Below are 24,813 nucleotides of genomic sequence, written 5' to 3'. Positions count from 1 at the left end.
TTTGAGTGTTTGTAAAAGAATATCAATGCCATGAATTGGTTATTTAAAAGGCCTACCATCAGATTGCTTACAGTTACTCAGAAATTGTCTTATTGAATAATTATTAAGAACCTTACTTGAAGTAACCTTGTGGATTTCACAATAAGGAAGAATGTATTAATTTCCAATGTTTCCTCAAATATATCAATATTTTCGACATTGTATTTTTATCTCACCAGTTCTTGGAAACAGTAAAATTATGACATTGAAATGATTCCATAGATCCCAAGTTTTGATGTCAAATCTTTTTCAAGCAAGATATTTTTTTCTTTTTGCCTTAGTTTGCCGGTTTGAAAATAATGTTACATTTTGTGGATTTTACTCTTTCTTGTGTGTAGTAGAGACAAATTGAAATTGCCTCTGGGTGAGAAAAAAAAAATAAGGAGATTAATTTATTTGGTTCCTTCCTTCTTTTCCAGCCAAGGTCATGAAAAACATAACCAAAGATTTCCGACTAGGATACGGTGCTTTTGTCGACAAAGTAAAAATGCCATATGTGGACATCTTGGAAAGAAAGTAAGCATTTTAAAAAAACATACTATAAAAGAGAATCATAAATTACTCCATTCCATTAACCCTCGCCCTCAATCCTCCAAAGTCAACCAGCTGGTTTTGGAGGATTTTGGAGGATTGAGACATTCAGCCAGTTTTGTGCCAGTTGATGTTGGAAGATTATTATTATTATTATTATTATTTTATTTCTGGTAAAGAAACCAAGGAATCCTCAAGAGTGCGCTAGGCGCAAGCCTGAAGAAACCTGTAGAGAGAAGACGATGAGAACAAATTACAGTTTTAGAGGTGGGAGGAAAACCTCAGAAAAACATTCTGGGGCAAACCCACGGAATCGGGCAGGGACTGAAAACCCAATCCACATATTGGCCCAGGGGGGATTCCAACCCGGGTCACACTGGTGGAAGGTGAGGGAAGTACCACAACGCCGACCTGACTCCCCACAGACGCATTGTGTCGAGACCCTAAGTTGCACCCTGGGTTGTTTATGCTTAGCCACACACAGATAATGCCTAGTTTATACAAGATACCCGCACTGTTTCTGGATATCATCAGCAATTCCTCATTGTAGTACAGTGATTGTTGGAGGATTTTGAAGGATTGAAGCAGTGATCACCCCTCCACTGAACAAGTGCAAGAAAGAACGGATGATTTTTGAGGATTGAGGCTACATTCAATTTTTACATAGTGGCATTTGCAGGATTTTGAAGGATTGAGGATGGATCCTAGCCAAAAGGGCCTAGGTGGTTGGAGTTCATAATCCTTTCTTCAACAACCTAATAATTGTGTTCAAATTTATAGCCTAAACTGTCTATTCTTTATAATTGAAATTGTTACATTCGCGTTTGTAAAAAGTAACTCTTTGTTCAAATTTTCAGGTTACAGAATCCTTGCTTACACGGTGCAGTGTGTGTACCACCGTTTGGATTTAGAAATGTGCTTCCGCTAACATCAGAAACTAACAGATTTTCAGTAAGTGCAAAACCACATCTTTCCTTTTTTCAATACTACAACAGAGATGCAGTGTCACCGTTTAAATATTATAACACATACCGGATGTCAGTTCTCTGGTAAACGTTTTGCTCTGGTTTTGCATTTCAGGAAGAAATCGGGAAAGTTGACGCTTCAGGAAACCTGGATAACCCAGAAGGGGGCCTGGATGCCTTGATGCAAGCTACCGTTTGTAAGGTATGGAATTTCATAATGAAACAGGAGTAATGTGTGGTTCAATTTTTTCCTGTTTTGGAAAAGCTTACATTTTTTCCTATTTTGTATTTTTTTATTAGACTTAACTCGTAGAAATTTGAGTGATTCTTTTGAATTTCTGACATGTTTTAGTACATTGCGCGATTTTGGAAAATGTCCCTCGGTAGAATATTCCGCTAAGTACCACATAAATTCTTCTCAACATTATGAATAAGAAACCACTCTTTTGAGGCCTCCTTGTCAAGTTCGTAGTGAAAGATTCAAGACATCAAACAAAAACCAAATGAGTTTCAAACGTAAGGAGAAATAGACTTTTTAAATAAATTTTATACAACGCCTGGATAAATCCCAGTCGTCTGATTGGTGGGTTGTTGATCACGTGTCATTGAATTATTTGTCTCAACGCATGGCCCGGCCGCACCGCAAAAATAAAAGTTCTATTACACGGTAAAGAAAACTTCACACGGTCACACTTTTGGTTGCGCTTTCACACAACTCCGATAACTCTGATACATTCATAGTATCAGTTTACAAAGTGACCGATCAGATGACGAGGATTTATTCAGGCGTTGTATAAAACAAATAATGAATGTTTCACATTCGTGCGAAATGGAAAGAATAATTTCATGAGGTGACAGATGGAACAACTTTCCATCTGTCACCTCATGAAATTATTCTTACCATTGCACTCGTAACCATCCATGATTTGTATCATATTTGTAGGAAGAAATTGGTTGGAGGGACCGGGCAAGACACCTGTTGCTGTATTCCACTGACGCACCATTTCACATCGCTGGGGATGGCAAGGTAGGCCACTTCAAGACTTTTTGTTTACCTTTGCAAATTTAGACCGTTTTGTCTATTTGTCTTGTGTAGACCTTTGTTAAACTAAGGCTATATATGTTAAACTAAGGCTATATGATAGTATATCATTTCTATTTGATGTATCTATCACTTTGGTTTCTTATTTATGAGTTTTATGTTAAAAATCATCTTAAGTTTATTCCATTTTAGTCAAACATCTCTATTGTGTAAACACATGAACCATCACCAGCAAGAGTAACCATTGATAAATGTCTTCTCTTTTTTTAATTTGGATTGACAGCTTGCGGGTATTGTGAAACTGAACGATGGGAAATGTCACATGGATGCAGTGAGCATGGAATACTCAGCCTCCAGTGAGCAGGTCAGTGAACTATTAGCCTATCATCTCTGTTCCTGAACGTAAGAGGGCGATGTTTAGCCGGAAATAAATAAGTGATGGGCACATGCAAGCACATTCTGAAAATGAAAACTTGAAATGGCCCAGGTGAATTTGAAACTCTCGCTGGAAACTTGGTCCTTGTGCTATTACGTGCTAACCAGACTTGCACCCGTTCATGGATGTGTAACCGATCGCAAATAAAATGTTGACTACCTAAAATTGGTAATATTGTGAGGAATATTTAAAAATCTGACCATCTTTGCTAATTGATACAAAAATTCCACTTTTCTTGAAAATGACAGCACACCAGGTGCCATGATTTCACAGGATGCTTGAGAATATTATTCACTTACAGTCAAGTTAGTTATTTTATTATAGTTTGGTAGTTTTGTTTTTTGATGTTTGCAAATGTTGTATATTACATTTAAGTGACCTATGTACTTTCAGATATACACCTTGCACTTAGCAGGATATTCCTTTGCTCCAACAGAATTCATCCAATTAAATGCTCTCTTGATCCGTGTTTATCTTACAGGATTATCCGTCCATTAGCCAGCTTAGCGGCAAGATGCAAGAGAACAGCATCTTCCCTATATTTGCTATCGGCAGAGTACCGCCCGGTTCAGCAGACCCAATGGCATTTTACAGAGTAAGTCATAGTCTGGTTACCAGTGATTGGATGATGTGTCTGTTTGTTTGGTTTTTTTTTTTTTTTTTTTCCCCCTAACCTCTCCAACTCCATCAAAATCCATCCCCCCCCCCCCCATTTTGGTGGATTTTGGGGGAACTGGTCCTGCAGGCCTGGTTTGTCTAAATATTGATGGAGTGTGATGGACTTGGGCCTGAAGGCCTAAAGCAAAGCATGCATTGGAAGCACTGTGATTGAAGGCTTTTTGGCGGACTTGGTCCAGTACTTAGTAAAAGACAGTTGGGGTTAATACGAGCATGCTGATATTTGGTTGGCTGATACAAAATAACTCCAAGCTAGTTTTATTGATTCATTGGACCAATTTCCATTTTTAAATTTTTTTTTTTGGCCTTTCCCAGGATTTACCCAAGTTCTTTCATGAGAGCGAGGTGAACCGGTTGACAGAAGATTCCTCCAACGTCGTGGAACTTGTCGAAGATGTATATCGTGTAAGTAGAGTAAAATGTCACTGTTGACTGAGTTTGACTAGCCACAGTTGACTGCTGGTGACTAGCCTCACGGTGTTAACAGTATATCAGGGGAAGTGGATGGAAAACTTTGACTGTCTGTGCTGTTTACAATAGCAGAAGGGTTAGTCATGGATCTCTTTGTTTTACTTTTTGACAGAATATCACGTCTGGTGTGAAGGTTGAGGACGATGCCCCTGCCGATCTGTTTGGCGTCGAGTACACAGCAACGTGCGTAGATGGCATACCGCACAAAGGAATGCAAGAATGTAGCGGTCTGCAACTCGGCGACAACGTCACGTTCTCGTTGGACATCACCATGACCAACAAAACCTGTGACATGCCAATGAAAAATTTCACGTAGGTTCTTCCGAGTTTGAAATGAGAAAAAGATCGCGTCATGCGTTGTCAGCTTTGCCTTGGATTGTCTCTTCTAGTGGTCTCCCCCAACTCTCCCTTTCTTGCCGTTGAGGGGGTACTTGTACACTGAGCCCATAGGAAGTGGATTCAGCCATAAGCATGTAATGATATATCATTGTCAGCTGTATTCAAGAAGTTCGGACGCAGCCTAACTATGCCTTCAGCCACAATTAAATTATATTCAAGTCTCTTTATTTTTCTTGCCATTGTCAGGTTCTCTGTAGGCCCAACAGCATTCAAGGAATCTCTTCAGATCACCATCCAGGCAATATGTGATTGTGCCTGCTCAGAGGAAAGGGTAAGTCTGATTCACATCTCAAAGGCAAATTTGTATAACTCTCTTTCTTGAGAGCAGAGCCAGGTACTCGATGACACAAGGCTGATTCAGTGCAAGAGCGAAGGTGAACACAAAAGTTTTATGTCACGGATAATTTTCGCACAGCAAATTCACATCCGGAATTGTTTTGGGCGATTTCAAATTCACCTTGCATTCACATTCGCCTGTATTAACAGGTATGGGTTAATGTAGTTTTGTCTTTATTTGTTGCAGCTGGAAGGACCAGACATCTGCAATGGCAATGGGACCCAGGTCTGCGGCGGCTGCCAATGTTTCCCCCAACGCTCTGGTGCTAAATGCACCTGTGACAAGGAGGAAGCAGAGGGCATCGACCCCGCCTGCGTATGGTAATCACAACAGAGTTTGTTTTGGGCGATTCCAGTGTTATGTAATGTCCACGACAGAGTTTTGAAGAGCTCAGTGAATGGGGTCCGTGAGCCAACAAAAGAGGGTGCCCTTTTAGCTAGCAACGACGTCCCATGGGCGGGACATTTAGCTGGTTGACGCGCACCGTTCCTTGTGTGTGACGCACGTACACCAGGGGATTTGTACTATGTACACGCAGTGGTACGGCTGTGCGTCGCGGCAAGATGGCGTCAGTCGGTCACCCCCAACTGTGTTTTCTTTGCCGGTGAGGGGGTACTTGTGAACGGAGCGGATAACCCTGATATGTAATTTCTCAAAACCTTATACATCCATCATCTAGGAAAGGTCAAGGAGATTACAAAGTAGAAGTTCGGGGTCATATTTCTGTGAATCATTAATAATCCATTATCATGTTGCGGCCTTCATGATTTTTTCCCCATTCAAATCAACGTAACCAAAGCGAGGCTGGAAGGAAAAATAGTCTGGTTCCTTGTTGCACAAAAACCATTATCATTCAGTATTGTTATTGGACACACGGAACATGACTGCAATGGTGGCAGCATGATAAAGGTCTATTAGATATCAGGGTTAATTGGCTCTGTCATGGACATTACACTAATGCTGGAATTGCTAAGTAGGGGCGTATCTAGGTTTTTGATCAGGGCGAAGGGGGGGGGGGGGGTGGGTAGTAGTCTGAGTATCATCGGTTGTTCAACGGAGCCCACAAGCTCTGCAACAACGTCTGATATATGTGAGCATTGGAAATTTTATGCGACCCTTGCGTGCCAGCCAGTCGGAGTCAACGTTAGAAATAGTGATGTCCTTCGATCAGTAACTCGGCCTAAACTATTGATCGGTCAATTAACGTGGAGCGCTGTGGTCCAATGGTTACGGTGTTCGGCTCACTTGCCAAGGTACGTGGGTTCGAACCGGGACGGGGAACATAGTGCTTGTGTTCTTGGGCAAGACACTTAACTACAATTGCCTCTCTCTACCCAGGAGTATAAATGGGTACCTGTGAAGGTAGAGACCAGATTGCGCTGATCTTGAGCTGCTGCAGAAAATGGTCTCATGGCCTGATGAACAGGGGTAATAATTGTGAAGCGCTTTGAGACCTTTGGTATAAAGTGCTATATAAGCACTATATTATTATAGCTGCCATGCTTTTGTAATGCTACAATGGGTTACTGAAGACCCAATAAAAGGCGCCCGCTGAATGGTCAGAATCTCGAGGTCAAGACGCAGTCTTGTTTTGCATAATTAATCGCCAAATCTGTGCGCATATCTTAAAAGCTTGCTTTGCAAGTGGCTATTCCATATACGGGGGGGGGGGGGGGGGGGGTTTGAGTAATTTTTTTATCAAAAAAAGTGGCCATAATTTTCTTCGTAAATTTTTTTTACAAAAATGGTAGTAAAAACTACTTATAGTAGAGCATGTGAGCCTTTGTGAGGTGCTGGTATTTTGTTTCGTTTCAACAAGAAAATATTGACAATTTTGTGTGTGTGTTTATTTTCTACCAGGCAAAACAGCACAGTGGAATGCTCTGACAGGGGAAATTGTGAGTGTGGAAAATGCCTGTGCAATACCAGAACAGTAAGTATCGTGTGACTTTTATTCCTCGCAAGGTCTTTCGAAAACACCAAGGAACACAGTTTATAAATTTACACCTGGGAAGGACGAGGCCACAGCACTCCAGAAAGAGCAGGAGTAATATGTAAAGCGCCTTGATCTTAAAAGGACTATGTCTTATACCCATTTTTATCTTAGAACCCTGTGGAGGAAATTTACGGAGACCAGTGCCAGTGTGACACTTACTCCTGTGAGCTCTACAAGAAGCTCCCCTGCGGGGGACCGACCAGGGGTGATTGCAAATGCAACAACGTCACGGGCTTAAATTACTGCCAATGTAAAGATGGATGGTCGGGCAGTAACTGTGGGTGCGAGGAGAATTCCAAGAAATGTATCTCTCCGGATGGGGTGAGTTTTCGGGTTTCTTCTGGTTCTGCTGTTTTGCATAAACAACATGTTTTGCATAAAGTTTGACTAAAATTGGTTGATGTGGATTAAATAAATGCGATGTCGCGCACTGATCCGACGAATTATAGCAACCGCGCGGGCGTGTACGTCGTGCCAATGCTTGCGCGCGCTTCGCCCAATAACAAATTGAACTACTAATGTGAATTTCCTACGGTCCCTTAAGATGCACCGTTGGAAAGGCCTTCCTTCGTTGATTTCTTCAAAATGACAGCTTGCCAGAGAGAATCAATTCACAGGGTGTTTTGCTATCTTTCAACCAAGAATGTTTTTCAACAATAATTACGTGAGCTACTTTTTGGATAGCTGCAAATGATGGACTCTGGCTTTAAACTAAGGTTTCATTCATGCTGCCTCCTCAGAGTGGAAATAAATGTTTATGAATTGAATGTTGTGTTGTTGTTACCAGCTTGTGTGCAGCAACGTGGGTGTTTGCGAGTGCGGCAAGTGCAGCTGCAACGACACCAAGAAATACAGAGGAGCGACGTGCCAAAACTGTGATGTAAGTGACATCAAAGTAGAACCGAATGCTGTCATTGTCTTTCAATTTTTCATGTAGACTGAAGGAAATGAGGAAAGCAATACATTACTCTCAGAAAAAAAAGTAATAATATGTGACCTGTTCTGTCAAAATCAGACTTTTCTGGGCATAAGGTCGAAAATGAGATTTTTGCATATTGTTGAAATATGTACGTTTTCCTTTTAATTGGTGGTTTAGTTTTTGAAACCGGTCATTCCTGGGCAGAGTTATGCTATTTTGAAGTTCATTGTGTCGAAAAGTAGAAGACGTAGAAAATGGCCACGAACGTCACAAAACAGACATTTCTTTAATTAATATACCTCAACAAATCATCAAAAATACTATATTTAGAGTTCAAATTAGGGTTTCAAACTTTTATAGTATCTTTTAGACATGTTCAGGATTACAAATATGCAAGAATTAGAAAATCGATAAAAATCCCCCCCCCCCCCCCCCCCAGCGTTTTTTGGCCTATCTCAATTTCAACCTCTGCCCAGAAGTGTCTGCTTTTGACAGAACAGGTCACATATGACAGATATTTTTTTTATATTGTAAGTTGGACAATTTCTTGGTTTAAGTATTTTACAAGCAGATACTGTAAAAAAAAAATTGAAATTGTGGCAATTTCTTGTTATATTGAATTCACATTGAATTTACATCATCCTTACGCAAATTCCGTCTTATGAATAGTACTTTTTATATGGTATTTATTTCTGGTATATATGACGATTGGTGATAAAAACCTGTGTCCTCTCTGAGTGATCCCTGTTTCCTATTTGTTTGCTCTCAATGCTAGTATTATGACTGGGTGTGATCCCCGGCTACAATCAGTATACAGGTTTATGGCTTCTGACAAACGCCCTTGAATAAAGACATTGACACACTGGGAAACTGCCAGCATGGGGCTGGATGGCTCAGTTGGTTGAGCACCAGGACAGTGTTCTGAAGGTCGCGGGTTCAAACCCCACTCCAGTCCATTTCTTTGTTAAACTTAAAAATGGAAAATGTATTGATAGTTTCCTTTAAAGGGAATGTACATCATTGGCCTTTGCTGTAATTTTCAGCAATGAAGTATTTGAGGGGTTAGTATATAAAGATCAAATATTGTTACACTGACATGTTTGAAGTTTTGTGTTCAAAAATGCAGGAAAAACCAAGAAAAACAAAAATGTTCAAGTAGTCTGGTTCCCTGACTCCACTAAAAATAAATTGGATCAATTTATAGATGCCGGAAAATTGTAAGGTAAGGGAACCAGTCTAGCTGGCCTGCACCCGTTCATAAACATGTAACCAATAGCAAACAAAATTTGAACTGAAAAAAATGGTACATTTGGAGCAAAAATTGAAAAAATAGTTAGGTTTTTCCAACAGTGGTCGGCCGACCACCATTGGAAATGTATACAAAAATACCATTTTCTTGAAAATGACTTCACACCAGGTACCATAATTTTACAGGATGCTTTAGACTGTCATTTACCAACATCCTAGTAAAGTATTTTGTAAAAACTTGGTAGTTTTATTTTTCGATGTTTGCAAATGTTGTATAAAAATATTCCCTTTAAACACTCTGAGCGAAAATATGGAATGTATCAGATATGAGTTCAGAGACATGTTTACCTCCTCCTACTTCAATGCAATTTTTCCTTGATTTTACTTGACAGAGTTGCCCTAGCGAGTGCGATCTTCACAAACCCTGCGTACAATGCAAAGTTTACAAGACGGGAAAGTACAAGGACAACCCAGAGGCGTGCAACAGCTGCCCTCACGAAGTGGAGGTGTTCGAAGAATTGCCAAACCGAGAAAGTACCGGTAGGTGGTTATGTCTGAATCACTCGTAGTTCATCCAGAAAATGAACTACAGTCGACTCTCGTTAGTAAACACTGTTAATACAAATTCTGGTTATAGCAAACACAAAGCCTTGGTCCGGACTGTGCATTTTTGTGCACAATGAATGGGACTGATGTTCCTCTTAATACAAAATTCTAATACATAACAAACAATTTGGCTAGGTCCGAACGAGTTTGTATTAATGAGAGTCGACTGTAGTTACTCGAAATAATTAAGAATAATTTGCTTCCTTTCGTTTCCCGAAAACAAAGTTTGTTTAAAGTGCCATCTTTGTTTGGTTGCAAGCGCTCTTAGTGGTTACTGATGCGAGTTCATTTGAGTCAGCTACGATTGACAGATATTGATTATATTTTTTTTTTGAAAATTATTGTGAACAGCACAACTGACAAATCAAGCAATTCTGATTAACATGTGTTCTGATTTTAATCAATTCCATCTTTTGAGTTGATATTGATTTTTTTCCTACCCCTGCTGATAGATTGGACACATTTTGTCCAATCGTATCTGGTTTATTCATGTTCAGATTTTTATTATAATTATTGAATTTCTCACCTAATCATTTTCATTTGATCACAAAATTTAATTTTGCAGACCGCATTTCGTGCGTGTTCAAGGATGAGAACAACTGTAACTTTGAGTTCACATATCGGAAGCTGGGCGAAGGCAACATTGAACTGCAAGCAGTAGAGGAGCCAAGTACGTAACAGTCTTTGAACGAATACATAAAGTGTATTATTATTTACAAGCTGATTTACCCGATCATAGATCGGGTAGGGCGTAGTGTTGGGGATGAAAATGTGGGGAATAAAATGTAAATGGGGGATATAGTTGGGGAGACATGCAGTTATAGAAAAGCAATTTCTGTGGTGTGATCTGAGGCAATTTCTGACCACTAAAACCAAAGAGCATCTTTTAAAGTTTTGAGTTTGGAGTAATTGAATCCGCTACATGTATTCAGAGCAATAGAATCATTATTGTAGGCTACAATATTTTTATTTGGGGAAGAAAAAGTGGGGGGGGGGGGCACCAAAAAATGCCCCCGCCTCAAAATGTGTGTGTGTGTGTGGGGGGGGGGGGGATGGGGGTGGGGTGGGGTTGGGTTCCCCCTGTCCCCCGTCGATTTACACACATGATAATTATGTACCGTGGCAACTGTCTGTAAATGTTGCCGTTGGTCTGTTAAATTGGCTTTTTGTGAGGCAGTCGAATTTGGAAAACGTAGTGAAAAGGTTACTGTAGTACACAGGCGAAGGCTGGTTTAAATCATAATGCAATAAAACGTGAAGGTGTCATTTGAAATGAAAATGTTGAGTGTTACCATAAAATTACAAACGGTCTGAATCATGGAGGAAGGTCATAATTAAGTTTCAGTATTGGACTCTTCAACAAACGCAAACTTGAACTTCTAACAATTTGCGAGACCGTTTTGACAATAAGTCATAATGCAATAAAACGTGAAGGTGTCATTTGAAATGAAAATGTTGAGTGTTAACATAAAACTACAAACGGTCTGAATCATGGAGGAAGGTCATAATTAAGTTTCAGTATTGTTCTCTTCAACAAACGTAAACTTGAACTTCTTACAATTTGCGAGACCGTCTGCGAGGAAAAAGTCGAGTCAACTTTTATTCAAGTTGGTTCAACCATCTATATAATAGCAAGTTTTACTCGGCCTCCGAGAAATGTTTGCTCCTGAAAGGATCCGAGACCGCGGCTTCACGTCCGTGGAAAAAATGTGGAGGGTGTGTTCCACCGGGTCGGACACTATTTTGTCGATTTTTTGTGACAGCGTTTAAGATCGCGGTATTTTAAGCAATGCATCGATCCTTCGTTGATCCAAAACAGGCCCCCATTACAACGCGACACTGAATTATTCGTGGCGGGCAGCGAACTCACAACGGTCAGCCTTGGTGGAAGCATGGAGCTGTATTAACACACGATGGAAGCAACAGAGCACTATACACGTCACTCACATGCTTGTGCTTCAAATCATGCAAATAGCGAGCACCGTAGACTCAACCTCGTTTCCAGGGTGTGGAGCAGGCTGCAGTACGCGTTGCCAGTGACGGTTTTACGTATAGCCGGGAAGTACCACGCAGTGTAGACTTTCGATTGGTCAGACCGCGCTAGGCATACTAATGTGTAGTCCTTCTGAGTATTCGTTGCACTCGGCGCAGGGGCGGCAAGCGAAGCATATGAAAGAATAGGGACACTTTGTGGCCACGCACCATGGACAAAAAATATTTTACCAAGGTCACCCCATACTAACGTTTGGTAAACGCTTTTGCAGAGGGGCCGAGTAGAACACGTAAACGAAACCCCTACGTTGACCTCGCTGACCTCGCACAGTCTAGACATGCAGAAAAGCCAGCACGGGGGGCGGCCAGGCAGTCAACGTGAAAGCGCACACGACGGCAAATTCCTGTGCAAAATCCAGTCACGAAAAATCGACGAAACGGATCGCCGGTCCGTACGGGAAAATTAGGACGACCCGAAGCGTCCGACCCGGCGGAAGACACCCTCCGCATTTTTCCACGGACGTGGAGCGATTTTGGGGCCGCGGGAGCCCGCGGTCTCGGATCCTTTCAGGAGCAAACATCGTCTCGGGGGCGAGTAAACTTCTCTCTTATATATATAGATATCAGGCTTCCGGCGGTAAAAATAAATGAGCATATTGTATGCTTTCATAAAAAGTTGACTGCAATAACATTGTTATTGCAGTCAATCCGGGCATTTTCACAGGTTCCCGATTGATCAAGAGCATAGAAAGTCACAGTTGTCAACCACTCAACAGAGCGTAGCGCGCGCGTACACCGTCGAACACGGAACACGCCGCGCGCATGCAGCGCGCGCAGAAGGCCAGGTATACGCACACTGTTGTTAACAATTACAGTGGCAGCTTCAAAACGTTTGATGTAAACGAAAAAGATGTAATGAAGACAGTGTCTTGAATTGTGCTTCTTGCGGATCAAGTCAGCCTGATATAAATAATAATAGTAATATTGGATGGCTTGTTTTCGGTGGATACAAGAATATATTGCACTCGCTGTGACAATATATTCTTGTATCCACCTCAAAGCCATCCAATATTATATAAATATCCATTGAGCTGAAACTTCAGCAGGAATAGGTTTTGAACATGCTTCTTTGGATTTTGAGTGGTGTTATTATTGGAAACGAACAAAATGCATGAAAACGCTAATGATCTTATATGCCTTTAAATTTGGTTTTTCAGGTTGCCCGCTGGTGGCCGATGTGTTATGGATCATAGATTTTGAGCGTTCTTTGGATTTGAGTTGTGTTATTATTGGAAACGAACAAAATGCATGAAAAAGCAAATGATCCTGCCTTTGAAGTTGGTCTTCAGGTTGTCCACGTGTAGCTGATTATGGATAAAAGGTTTCAAATGTTCTTCTTTGGATTTTGAGTGGTGTTATTATTGGAAACGGACAAAATCCATGACAACACATGATCCTAATTGCCTTTAAATTTGGTTTTCCAGTTGTCCACGTGCAGCTGATTTGTTAAGGATCATAGATTTTGAACGTTCTTCTTTGGATTTTGAGTGGCGTTATTATTGGAAACAAACAAAATACATGGAAAAGCAAATGATCCTATATGCCTTTAAAGGAAAATACATCATTTGCTTTTGCTGTAATTTTCAGAAATGGATGGAATTGGGGGTTGGAAATATATAGCAAATATAGTTACACTGACTTTTTTGAGGTTTTGGGTTCGAAAATGCTATAAAAACCAAGAAAAACAATCATGTTCCTGTAGTCTGGTTCCCTGACTCCATATAAGAAGAAACAGAGCAGTTTACATACATTGGGGAATTGTAAGGTCAGGGAACCAGTCTAGTTGGCTTGTACCCGTTCATAGGTGTGTAATCGATTGCAAACAAGTGCGATGGTCAATTGGGGCCAGTATTTGGGGAAAAAAGCCAGTTTTTTCCAACGCTGGTCGGCCGACCAAATTGATACAAAAATACCACTTTTCTTGAAAATGACAGTATACCAGGTGCCATGATTTTACAGGATGCTTTACACTGTCATTCACTAACAGTCCAGCAAGGTATTTCAAAATGATTTGGTAGTTTTATTTTTTGATGTTTGCAAATGTTGTATTTTCCCTTTAAATTTGGTTTTTCAGGTTGCCCGCTGGTTGCTGATGTGTTGTGGATCATCATCGGCATCATCATCGGAATCATCCTAGTGGGCATCGCCCTGCTCCTCATCTGGCGTCTCCTGACCTACATCCACGACAGGAGAGAGTTCCAACAGTTCGAGAAGGAAAGGACCAACGCCCAGTGGGAAGCGGTGAGTTCCAAAACCATTTGGATTCCTAAGCATTCTTTTGTGAAACGGTTTTGTTTTAAATCAAGAATTACAGCTGGTTCATAGTTCATGTGAATGCCAAGCAAATTTGATGTCTAGAAAGGTTCACAGCAAAATTCGGTGGGAATTAAACAATTTTCCTTCATGAATACATGTACATGTACGTGCCATGGCATCACAAAACTAGCCTTGAAATGTGGATTTCAGATTTGCATATTAACCCTAACCACCCTAACTCCATCAAAATCCAGCCCCCCATTTGGTGGATTTCAGGGAACTTAAGGTCCAGAAGGCCTGGCGTGACTAAATATTGATGGAGTTTGATGGACTTGGGCCTAATGGCATGCAGCAGTGCTAGGGGTATCCGATTGATTTTGCCTAGCTTCCTGTACTGCTATTGTGATAAAAGCCATGTGTAGCCCATAAATGTTAACCAGTGCGTCAGTGGTAGATTCCATTATGTCATGTACAGTTTTGAATTAGACGCACAGTGAGTGATGGATTTTGATGGAATTGGTCCAGTTCCTAGTAAAAGACGCTAGGGAGTTAGGGATAAAGATTTTTTTATTGACATGGATAGTTACATTCCTGGTACATCGGAGCACTTTGTTGCCTTGCATGTGGACTGTTTTCAATTGAATATATAACCCCATGGTGCCTTTGCGAGAGATAAATGCACCCAAGAATCAGCACTCAGCAAAAACAACACTCAAGTGTGCTTCAGTTATAGATATCTGTTGAATTTGTGGGCGAGGAGGGTGTAGTCATTGAAAGGACTGAATGATTGGTCGGATAAATATTTACTTTTCTCTCTTTTATTTCTTGGTTTACCCATCAGGGAGAGAACCCCATCTACAAGCCGTCAACGTCAGTATTCAAAAACCCAACCTACGGCAAATAACTGCCGACTGCGGCACTCACTTAGGTCCTCACTTAATGACTTGCATGTCAAAAACTGACGAAGCTTCTCTCTGGAACATCTCGTGAGAGGTAGACTTCCCCACCGTCCTCGTAAAGTTATCTCCCGTTTTGGAGAAACGCTTCAGAAGTGGGTTTTTATTCTGATTAACGCTCCTAGATCCTTCAATATCTACCACGAGGTTTTGGGTTTTTGCAGAATTGAAAAGGTAGAGCTCAGCAGCAGCAATATGCAACACTTGTCAAAATGACAAGCCTGCTCAGTGTAGCAAGATCCATCATGTCAAAAGTCTCAAGGCCAAACTGCCTCAGCGTCTGTGGTCACCAACTGCAGCAGGATACAACTGTTGTATTGTTCAATGGGACTAGCTCCTATTGTGTCAGAATCGCTCTGGTGTTGATGGTTCAATAAAGAAAGGTCCCGCAGATTTTTTCACCTGATGCACTGTGTTGCGTCTGGCAGGGTTAGGGTTAACTTAAAATGAGGCTTGATGCTCCTTTTAAAACAAAGAAGGTGCTCATTTGGCTTCTGCAAAGTGGTGGATTTTGAAGGATTTAGGAAGATTCCTAGTCAAAAATGCTGGGAAGCAAGGGCTCATGGGAATGTTATTTGTATATGTGTAAGGATATCGTGAATTGTTTCGATATTGTGAGTGTCCGTGTGTCTGTGGATGGATTTGTACACGTGTGGTGAGTGTGTATATGTGTGATGCTTGTAATGTGTGTGGTTATGTAACTCAGTCATTGTCGATCCTGTTAAGGGTTTTTATGACAGAGAAGAACTTGTAATCAATTAATACATTTGTAATAAAGCTTTGCTTGGAAAATATGCATTACGTACCTAAATGCTATACCAGAATGGGGACTTTTGGGGCATTTCTACGCAACTAAATCTTGCAATATTCTGAAGCTGTGGAGTGTATTTGAGTCTGAGTGTTTATGTGAATTGATGGTGCCTGTTAGTTTTTACTTATGCACCTGAACTACAGCTGTGAGTATGCTTATTTAGTATTCAAAGCCCTATCGGTTTCCTTTGCTCTAAATTACTTCCCTTTTTCTTTTCTTTTTTTTCAAAAAATAATTTTGAGGAGTGAACTAAACAAAAATTTCAACCCCGGTGGCTCTCACCTGGATTAATATTTGAATTTTTTTGAATGCGGTCAAGAAATTTTCAAAAATTGTCATAAGGTTGAAAAAGGGTCTTCCCCTTTATGTCAAACTGCAGATGCAAATTATTTTTTGCTCGACCTTGGGAACAATTCTTACAATTGAATGTTACGGCTGTAATGTGCCATGAGGTAAGACCATTCATTGCCGTAAACTTGGTACAACTTTCAAGAACAAAATAAAAACTATAAATTTCGTTAATGTTTCTGAGAGGATGCTTTGCCATGAATTCCAAAATGAAGCAAGAACTTTCAAATAACTTATTTTTTATTATATTGTATTGTGCAATTAATACAAGATGACGGATACAAAGGCCCCATCAAGCTTAAAAAAAAACACACAAAAAACACAATTGCAGTTTTAAAAAGAAACATTTACTTTGTACAACTCTGTAATTCACTTTTTTTTAACTTTATTTTGTACCTCTTCTGTCATTTCTATTACTAGATTGTATTTCTTCCTTTATTTAAACAGGGTTTCTTTAACAGTTTTGAAGAAAAAAATCCCTTCTCACAGAATTGTGTTATTTTGAATACAATTTGAATTCCCACATTTGGTTTAATTGATTTTAACCACAAGGGAAGATTTTAATACCCTTAAGATACTGTAAGCAGTCATATTATTGGTGGCTCGTATTTTAAAATGTAGAGTTGGACCTTGTTTTTATTATTTTTTTCTGGTGCTTTTAAGACAGCTTTTAGAACTGTGTAAATAACCTGCCTTGTATATTTTGTCTGTATGTTTTGGTCCAGTGTGTGAAGAGGAATGCGTCAAATTATCAAATCCACCCTTTGAAGTGGGAGATGAGGTTTTTATTGATAACAAAGTTTTAATTGTAATTGTTTGATTGTAAGCTTTTTTTAATTTTGAATTTTTAGCAAAAGTAGTACCATTGGTTTTTTTAATGGAAATTATTATCTTCCTTGGGTCAAGTTGAAGTTACTAGCCGAAATGGCAAGTGCTTTTTAGCTTGGATGAAAGTTTGTCCACAAGCTGTTCGGCATTTCAATTAGCTGGCCAATATTTTATGGTAACATCAGTGCCATTAAATTTGGCCCAAATTATTTTCCTGTATCTTTAGGGTTTTTCATAAGCTTGGATATATTTGTGAAGCCTTCAGTGTTCATATTTAAATCAGTATCCATCTGTTAGCTGGATACTGATTAGTATCCATCCATGATCTCATTAGCAGTGTTATTAAGCTTTTATGTCATGTTTTTAAAAAAGGTCAGCGTGGACAGTTTGAATTAAAACAAATTCAGTACAGTGAGATGACCGTGGTCCTGCAAATATATAAAATATTTAAACTTTCGTGTAGCAATGTACATTAAGGTAAACATTGGTATGCAGATTTTTTTCGAAGAAGTTTTGTTACTCGGGCACTAGGTTGTAAATTTGTGCCTTAGTAACTAGTAGTGTGTTAAAAGTTTAGGCTCTTGCTGTTTTGGCAATCAGTCCACACAACTTGAAAGTGAAGCAAACTGTTTTGGGGAAATGAATTTCTTTTTTTGGGAGGGGAAGGCGGTATGTTAGAGACTTGGTAAAATATAAAGGGACCTAGGTCATGGACTCTCAGTGTTTGAATCTACGATCAACAAAACCACAGCCTACGTAATGGTATGGTTACTTTCTTTTTGAATGATTCAGTGATTTGACTAACAAATATTTTGTTATTAAAACAGTATTAGTGAGATGAGAATTCAGACTAAATGTTGAACAAGTACTTTTGAAATTATGCAACGATTGAGATTGTATTGGTCACATATTTTAGTTCAGCAAGCATCAAAGATAACTGTTTTTCTGCTTTTTAATTGCCTTGAATTTGTAAAGCAACACCCTTGTGAAAATTTTAATAAGTTCACGGCATGCCTGTAACAAATTGATGCTGTTATGGTGGGGAAAAGCTGTAATGGAAGATGTATCGTTACATTTTATAATTGAAGGCAAACCATAGAGATAAGAGGAAATTAATATCTAGTGTAGGAATTTCAAAGCAGGACAATCCTCACAGCACTTTGGAATCACTTGTTGAAGCACTTTGAATTTCTTTGCATTGAAAACAGGTGCTTAATTTGAATTGAATAAGACGTCAACTTTTTCTAACAGAACAATCTTTTCTTCCTTATTTTCTTCCTTTCAGCAAGCAGGGCTTGTTGAAAAGTTATGTACCTTCCAATTACAATGCCTTCAATCTACTTATTGCGATTCAATTTGTAAAAAAAAAATTAAATATAGCATGTACATGTATGATGTAGCTGTATAGTGCGTTTGTTATATTGCCAAGTGTATCTACTATTTACTATAGAATGGAGAATGTGTATGATTTTCATCAATAACTTATTGTATTTTTCTTGCTTGAGCCTATTACTCTATTAACACAAGTACTCTTTTACAGTACTGTAATAATCATTTTATGCGAAGATGTACAGTGTTACGCCTGAAAGTACTCTAGATGCTTGACCTAGCTTTTGTAATATTTGAATGATGTAGAAAGGGTCTTTTGGGGACTTTTTCTTGTCCAAGTTGAAGTAAGGTCTTTACCGTTCTCAGTTCTCTTTCTTATGTCAAAGGACGAGCTGTTAATACCCAAAATATCTGACAATTTCAACTTTTGTTGACCATTTTGGATTTCGTTTCCTTTGTGAGTGCACAGTTTACAATTACATTGTATGTGCTATGTCATTCATCTGAGCATCTGAGTTGTGTGGCATTTTATACGACACTGTTGATTGGTCGATTAAATGACAGCCTATGAGTATGCAACCAATTCCCACTCTTGTTAGATTTTTGTGTTCCTGTTTTTCATTAGCGCCCATTTGTGACTAGCTTTGTGATTACCAAAGATTTTTTGATAAATATTTCTTTTAAGAATCGCCGGATTTTGATAAACAGTAATTAAAACTGTGATTTTTATACATGTACTGCAAGCCAGATTTTGTTGTGTGATGATAAAAAAAAAATACATTTTGGTGACTCTTTAGCATAAAATATTTATGTTGAAGGGTGTGAGGGGGAACTTGTAATTAATTTGGATGATACAAATTTATTTTGAAGCTGTCAGTGAATCTTGGCGTTAAAAATTAAAAACGGCTTGAACAGCCTAAGCTAAAAAGGCTTATGTTCATACATAAATAGTGGCTCATGTATCAGTGTCCAGTACAGACTAATAAATATGATAAATGATGTATACAATTCCTGCATTTCTACTCTTGTATGTTCATAAGACAAATTACAAAAAAAATTGTCTCATCGCATGTACATTGTTCTGTACTGCATGTATTAAAATGTCATGTTTCATTACTGATTAATAAATTAAGTGAAACCATTTTGGTGTCTAGCATGACTTATGTGACTCCATTTATTACATAAATCAATGCAGATATGTAAAGATTTTCGGGTTTTGTTTAAATTAAAACTTGAGGATAAGTTTGTATTAGGATTCAGAGACTCTTCGACCTAGACACAATACTTTAAATAGTCTTTTAATTGAAAGGTCTCGTGTATTGCAACTTTATTGTGAGATTGAAATTAATATGGATGTTGTTTACTCATTTCATACACTTAGGCCCTAATTGGAGTTCAATTAAAACAAAATGACCAAAATGTTTTTCTTAACCTACCTGCAAGTTTTCAGCTATTCAATATTGTTTTGATGGTTATTTGATTAAGTTTGCAGAGTATCTGATAGAGGGATTTGAAATGTTTAAAGAAAATTCATATCAGTTCTCTTCAAAACGGAAAAGTGTAGTTTAGGACACTTCTGTTTTTATAGAAGTTCTGTTCACAAATGACTTTTGCAGCGGCAGCCCCAAGCAGTGTTCTCGATTTACATTAGCTCTAGGTTTTTTATAATTTTAACCAGTACTTTGGACGAAAATGCGACTTTCTTACCGGTTTTAGCAGTTAGAGATGGGTGCGAGTGACAGCATAAGTCTTTTCATTATCTTATGCATTGGGAACGGGGTCCTAAAATACACCTTTACCATTCCATGCTACCTGTACGCTGTTGCAGAATTAAGGCCAAACCTGTTCTTGGACCAATCAGCACGCGGCTCTGTTACTTTGCCTTAAAACGTTTGACCGTCCAATCAGAATGCGCCAAACATAAGCTGATGCAAGGCTGTCAATCTCGTGTAAAAGCTGCAACGAAACTGTCAGTTGCCGCGAGATATTTCCAGAGTACGAAATGAAACTTAGACGATAGTTCGCATTCTTGGATCCCAACAATTGTCAGGAACTAGTCTTTCTGGTCATGACTTGAAGGCCAAAACCCATTTCACTGAATTCAACGTCAACTGCAGAAGCCGTGTGTTTTTCAGCGTGTCGGGTGGAGTCGAATCGTGCACGGACTATGAGACACACATAAAAAGTAAGTCGATTTCATTCACTCAACGTAGCACTGTCTTCTTATTCTTTATACATGTAGGCCTACATGTATTTCATTCACTGGAATTACATACCATGATACAAGCTACAAATTCAAACCTCGTTTAGAATGAGACCATTATCGTGTCGTCAGCTTTAATATCCTTACAAATAATTCGATAGTTGTGCATATTATTTCCCGCCTTTATGCATCGTTCTGATTTTCAAAACGTTTGCTTCCAAGTAATGTGGTTTTATAGATGCTGGTAACTGAGCTGTAGGCCTCTGGTACTATGGTGCATGTTAGCCTACAACCTGAACTTGACAGAGTTTGGTAGAAAAACCAATTGTACATTTTCAAAGTTTTGTTTATTACAATTCTGAAACTATGACAAGTTTGAATGAATCTAACTGATGTAAATACACTAATGTCGAAGTTACAATAAATAATATAAGGCGGAATATTGGCATTACATGGAGATTTGCTTTAGCAATTGACGCGCGCGCTATTAATGTTTGTGCAAAATGATAATAACGTCTTGCATTAGGCCTAGATACCATTATAATTATTTTTAAATAAAAAAAATAATGAACAAGACGGATGACTACTTCAAACACCATCCTTGCTTTGCATCCTCAGTCCGTCTCCGCCATCCATGACGTCATCCGTGACATCATCAGTGATGTCATCACCAACCATAACGTGCACGTTTGGTAAGGCATCGTGATAGGCTGCCTGGCACTGTTGGGGCGAGTCTATGTTTTGCGTGGACGTCTTGTCAGTCTTGTACTCTGACCTCGTGACAATAAAAGCAATGGAGCCACCAAAGAGCACCATTGACAGACCGTAGATGTTACCAATGTTTCCCGAGGCTACACCGCTTGAGTATTCAGCTCTGGAGAAAAAAGAGTTCAAACATTTAGGTGTTGTTTCAAAGTCATCAAGATGTTACCAATACCCCGATCCGTCAAGCCCCGCCCACCGAGCACGTGGGCAACAACACGGTGACTCTCGCTGCACGTGCACACTGCACGTTATAGCCACGCCAAACATGTGCACGTGCACGCATGTCGGATATTAATCACGGGTATGATTGGTCAAAATATCATGGGCGGGGCTCAATGGTATTAGCTGAGTTTAGCCGAAACAAAAGGTAATAGCGTACCTTTCACGTTTTCGATATAACAGCAAGCCTTTCGAGTTTCTGTAGTGTTTTACCCGACGTACAAGGATCAGCTTGAACAGCAGAACCTTACTCAAATGCCAGAACTTCATATTGGCCCGACAGGGATCGGCTTTACTTAAAATCAGGGCCGTTACGATTCAATGTTATTGTGAAGGGCTAGGCCTACATATTTATTTTGGGACATTTAAATTGGCACAACTCACATTTTATAAATGGAGAGCTCGTTCAACCCCGTTAGGCAAGACGCTAGGGAGAGCGAGAACATGAAAATCCCAAAGAAAACGTGGACTTGGGGATAGTGCGCCCTCAACGGATGATCCTGTCGTAGAAATCGCTCTGCGCCGTAATAAGCACCTCCTGCGACAAACTGGACAAAAATCTCGATTTAGAAAAGTTGTTGCTGTTGTTGTTGCTGTTGTTTGTAAAATCCAGACGCCATTCTAAAATTGTGTATACATTAGTTTAGCTCTGTAGGCCCAATCATAGCCGTAGGCCTACAGTTCCGAAACTAAGGTGTAAAGTATACCACTACATGTAGGCCTACTTGTACAATACATGTACATGTATATTTTTTTCGATAGTTGACAGATGTTTCAATATAGCAATCGTATGGTATTATTTTCACACATCATTGTTGTAACTGTAAAGATACTATGCCTTTGTTTATCCTCACCTGTAGACAAAACAAAATAACGGTGAAATACCCCAGCCAGCTGTGCAAGGAATAATTATGAACAACACCGTGAATTTCCTGGGCATCTTTGGCGAGGGCTGCGGCGCGGAGGCCGGCGATGAGAAGGATGATAATCACGGTGTGGACGGACGCGTGTATGGCCTTTTGGGCAAGGTATGGGAGGCGACAGCGGCTTAAAACACGGAAGGATATGAGGGCTGGAAGTTAAAGAGACAAAGGGTTATCGTTTATAGGTAAGTAGCATCTTTTTATTTGGTTAAATTCGGTTCGGTATAATGGTTTGTTATATTTGGACTCATAGGTATACATACGATTGGAAAGATGGTAAATTTTAAACAGATGCTCAATGAAGGTGTTTCATTTGTTTTTAATAATAATATACGATAATCCAGTTTATCAGATAATCCAGATAATCACATTATTCATATATTTCGGGGGTTTTGAAAAATATTTAGCTGCAGGGCGAAAAAGTGATTAATTGACAAAAGGACAAATAAACATCAACAATTCAATCAGTTAAATCAATCAACCAAGCAAGCAAAACGTGAAAGACAGCTCGATCACAGACCTTGCCCAAAAATCACTAAAGTGTGAAGATTGATGGGCAGATTTTGAAAATGAACAAACAAACAAACGATATTATTCTTAAAAATCGACAGAATTAATGTAAAAACAAATAAAAACGCAAGCGATTATTTGGGGGGGGGGGGGCGCCGTCAATCTCTAAAAAATTAGGACGACAGTTAAATTGACAAAGTACCTTACCTTCGCCGAAGAGGAATACCAATGATAACGTCAGCAACAATGGGTGGTATCCCCCAGGTGCACCCCAGACGAACCCACCAACGTGGTGCTGTAACCATATCACCATGGTAACCAACATGGCGCCTGCAAAGAGCTGAGAGAGGACCACAAGGGGCCAGAAGAGGGAAGGCATCGTGGTTGCTCCGGAAAAAAAGTCGGGGAATGGAACTTCCTAATTCGCTTTTTAAAATCCGGATTGCTGAATGCAGCTTCTATCCAAAACAAGGAAACAAAACAGGTTTCTCAGATTTATAAACTAAACCATCAGTTTGGCTGTTCTGCATTATCAATAGACTGTTTGCACTGCGCCATCTTTGAGGTGTGGTTTTGTTCAACAGGAAACACATAATACATTGTAGACATCAAGTGCATTAATTCGTTAATGGATTTACATAACAAACTATAACCTCAAAGCAATTGCTGAATGCAATCGACCTGTACCGATAAAGATTGGCTGAGCCATATAGAAAGTAAAAGGCATATGCCTACATAGGACCTCGACAAAGGTCCTACAAATTAATACCAGGTCGTGTCACGTCGTGATAAACTATGGCGGAGTGATGTTCTTTAGAGGCTTCAAACTCGTTCACCAATGAATGAGGAATTTCACTCTCCATTGACAAATTAAGTGACAAAATGGTGGTTGTCTCGTTTACATTGGTTCCAATATTTATTATTCTCCAAAGATGTAAACTTACTTACAAGTTACAAGGAATTCTTCACATCAGGTATTCATTGAGCTCGGTTCCTTGCTCTGTGGTTCAAGGTTTATCTCTGTTGTGATTGTCGGGTCCACCATCTGTTGATGAGTGCTTGAAATGTTGGCGGAATTCAGTAAATTGTAAGAACGACTTCGGACTACCACACTGCGACTTCCTCTACTCGCTGCCTGACACAGGTAGAACTCTTGCTAGTCCTGGCACTGCAGAAAATCCAAGTGAGGAAAAGCGTGGGAAAAGTTACCTTCTTGTGGAAACTTGAATGGCTAGCCGTCTTGACGCAGCCCGACTGTTAGTGTAAGATGGTTGAAATCTTGAGGGCACCACGCAGCGTACACAGCCTTTGTTGAATTTCTTTGTTATGACTCATAAGACTTCCTGTGGTCTTTTAATCCTTCTTAATCCCAATGTAATCCAACAGGAGTTGGTATTAGAATCAAAAGACACCGACTACAGAGAGCAAAAAATCTCTAGATTATGTTTAAGACGGTTCGTAATCCTTCCCTTGTACCAAGATTCCTCCATGCTTGTACAATACTACCGTAAATCCAGATTATAAGGCTAGATGATTTATACATGTACATGTACATGTGTACATGTACATGTACATTTTTGTACTACTACCAAAACTATATGGATTTACACACAGCTGTGATGAATGAGCCACTGCAGAAACCATAACCTACCTTGTACGAATACGAAACACCGACAGAAAGGTCCACAATTTCACAAATCACGATTTCAGAAGTCATAAAGTTTAAACACTTCGCTAACAACAGTAAACTTGTTGTCCAATGTCCTGTGGTGTGCTTTTCGCACGATGGTTTCTCCTGGTTCCAACACTTGTTCTGTTCATGTGTCTTGAGGCTACCACACAACGGTCTTGCTTACTTAAAGTGTCGTATATCCAAGGAGCCGCTTGAGACCGGACCTCTAGGGCCATACAAGGTCATAATGGTGCCGTGTGGCACGCGGTGTACG

General features: G+C 39.6%; 2 protein-coding genes across 5 annotated transcripts in view; one reads left to right on the top strand and one right to left on the bottom strand.

Annotated features, from left to right (window-relative positions):
• LOC119721372 (integrin beta-1-like) overlaps window positions 1-19,388 on the top strand; it is a 34,665-nt gene extending 15,277 nt beyond the window's left edge. The window contains exons 6-22 of one of the 2 annotated variants that reach the window (XM_038191430.1): window positions 459-555; window positions 1,428-1,521; window positions 1,651-1,737; window positions 2,479-2,562; window positions 2,861-2,941; window positions 3,495-3,608; window positions 4,007-4,096; window positions 4,275-4,474; window positions 4,748-4,832; window positions 5,085-5,218; window positions 6,759-6,831; window positions 7,006-7,215; window positions 7,682-7,774; window positions 9,454-9,601; window positions 10,233-10,337; window positions 13,794-13,960; window positions 14,817-19,388. In XM_038191430.1, coding sequence (XP_038047358.1) covers window positions 459-555; window positions 1,428-1,521; window positions 1,651-1,737; window positions 2,479-2,562; window positions 2,861-2,941; window positions 3,495-3,608; window positions 4,007-4,096; window positions 4,275-4,474; window positions 4,748-4,832; window positions 5,085-5,218; window positions 6,759-6,831; window positions 7,006-7,215; window positions 7,682-7,774; window positions 9,454-9,601; window positions 10,233-10,337; window positions 13,794-13,960; window positions 14,817-14,879 — 1,925 coding nt within the window. In that variant the 3' untranslated portion in view covers window positions 14,880-19,388. Of the gene's footprint in view, window positions 1-458; window positions 556-1,427; window positions 1,522-1,650; window positions 1,738-2,478; window positions 2,563-2,860; window positions 2,942-3,494; window positions 3,609-4,006; window positions 4,097-4,274; window positions 4,475-4,747; window positions 4,833-5,084; window positions 5,219-6,758; window positions 6,832-7,005; window positions 7,216-7,681; window positions 7,775-9,453; window positions 9,602-10,232; window positions 10,338-12,876; window positions 12,987-13,793; window positions 13,961-14,816 lie in introns of those variants that run through there. The other variant, XM_038191431.1, reaches the window with a different exon arrangement.
• A 1,063-nt stretch (window positions 19,389-20,451) lies between these two features.
• LOC119721375 (cytochrome b561-like) lies at window positions 20,452-24,778 on the bottom strand. Of its 3 annotated transcripts, none has more exons than XM_038191434.1 (6): window positions 24,519-24,778; window positions 23,816-24,035; window positions 23,075-23,325; window positions 22,289-22,506; window positions 21,819-21,982; window positions 20,452-21,324 (listed from the first exon to the last, which is right to left on the bottom strand). In XM_038191434.1, exons 3-6 carry the CDS (start codon window positions 23,244-23,246, stop codon window positions 21,039-21,041), a joined length of 840 nt encoding a protein of 279 aa, XP_038047362.1. In that variant the 5' UTR covers window positions 23,247-23,325; window positions 23,816-24,035; window positions 24,519-24,778; the 3' UTR covers window positions 20,452-21,038. The 3 variants fall into 3 exon arrangements, with proteins under 3 accessions (XP_038047362.1, XP_038047363.1, XP_038047364.1); XM_038191435.1 differs by having other exon boundaries at window positions 23,823-24,035; XM_038191436.1 differs by having other exon boundaries at window positions 23,816-24,029.
• Window positions 24,779-24,813: the final 35 nt, after the last annotated feature.

This window comes from Patiria miniata, unplaced genomic scaffold, assembly GCF_015706575.1.
Source record: "Patiria miniata isolate m_02_andy unplaced genomic scaffold, ASM1570657v1 HiC_scaffold_13, whole genome shotgun sequence".
Lineage (NCBI taxonomy): Eukaryota > Metazoa > Echinodermata > Asteroidea > Valvatida > Asterinidae > Patiria > Patiria miniata.
Note: the sequence above shows the minus strand (reverse complement) of the source record. Positions and strands in the feature narration are given on the sequence as shown.

What these genes read in the sequence shown, in the direction of transcription:
- LOC119721375 (XM_038191434.1), bottom strand. Translation starts at nt 23,246, where the DNA reads ATGCCTTCCCTCTTCTGGCCCCTTGTGGTCCTCTCTCAGCTCTTTGCA. An exon ending in GGTATTCCTCTTCGGCGAAG is followed by an intron (nt 22,507 to 23,074) that starts GTAAGGTACTTT and finishes TTTAACTTCCAG; the next exon opens with CCCTCATATCCTTCCGTGTT. An exon ending in TTATTTTGTTTTGTCTACAG is followed by an intron (nt 21,983 to 22,288) that starts GTGAGGATAAAC and finishes ATTTTTGTCCAG; the next exon opens with TTTGTCGCAGGAGGTGCTTA.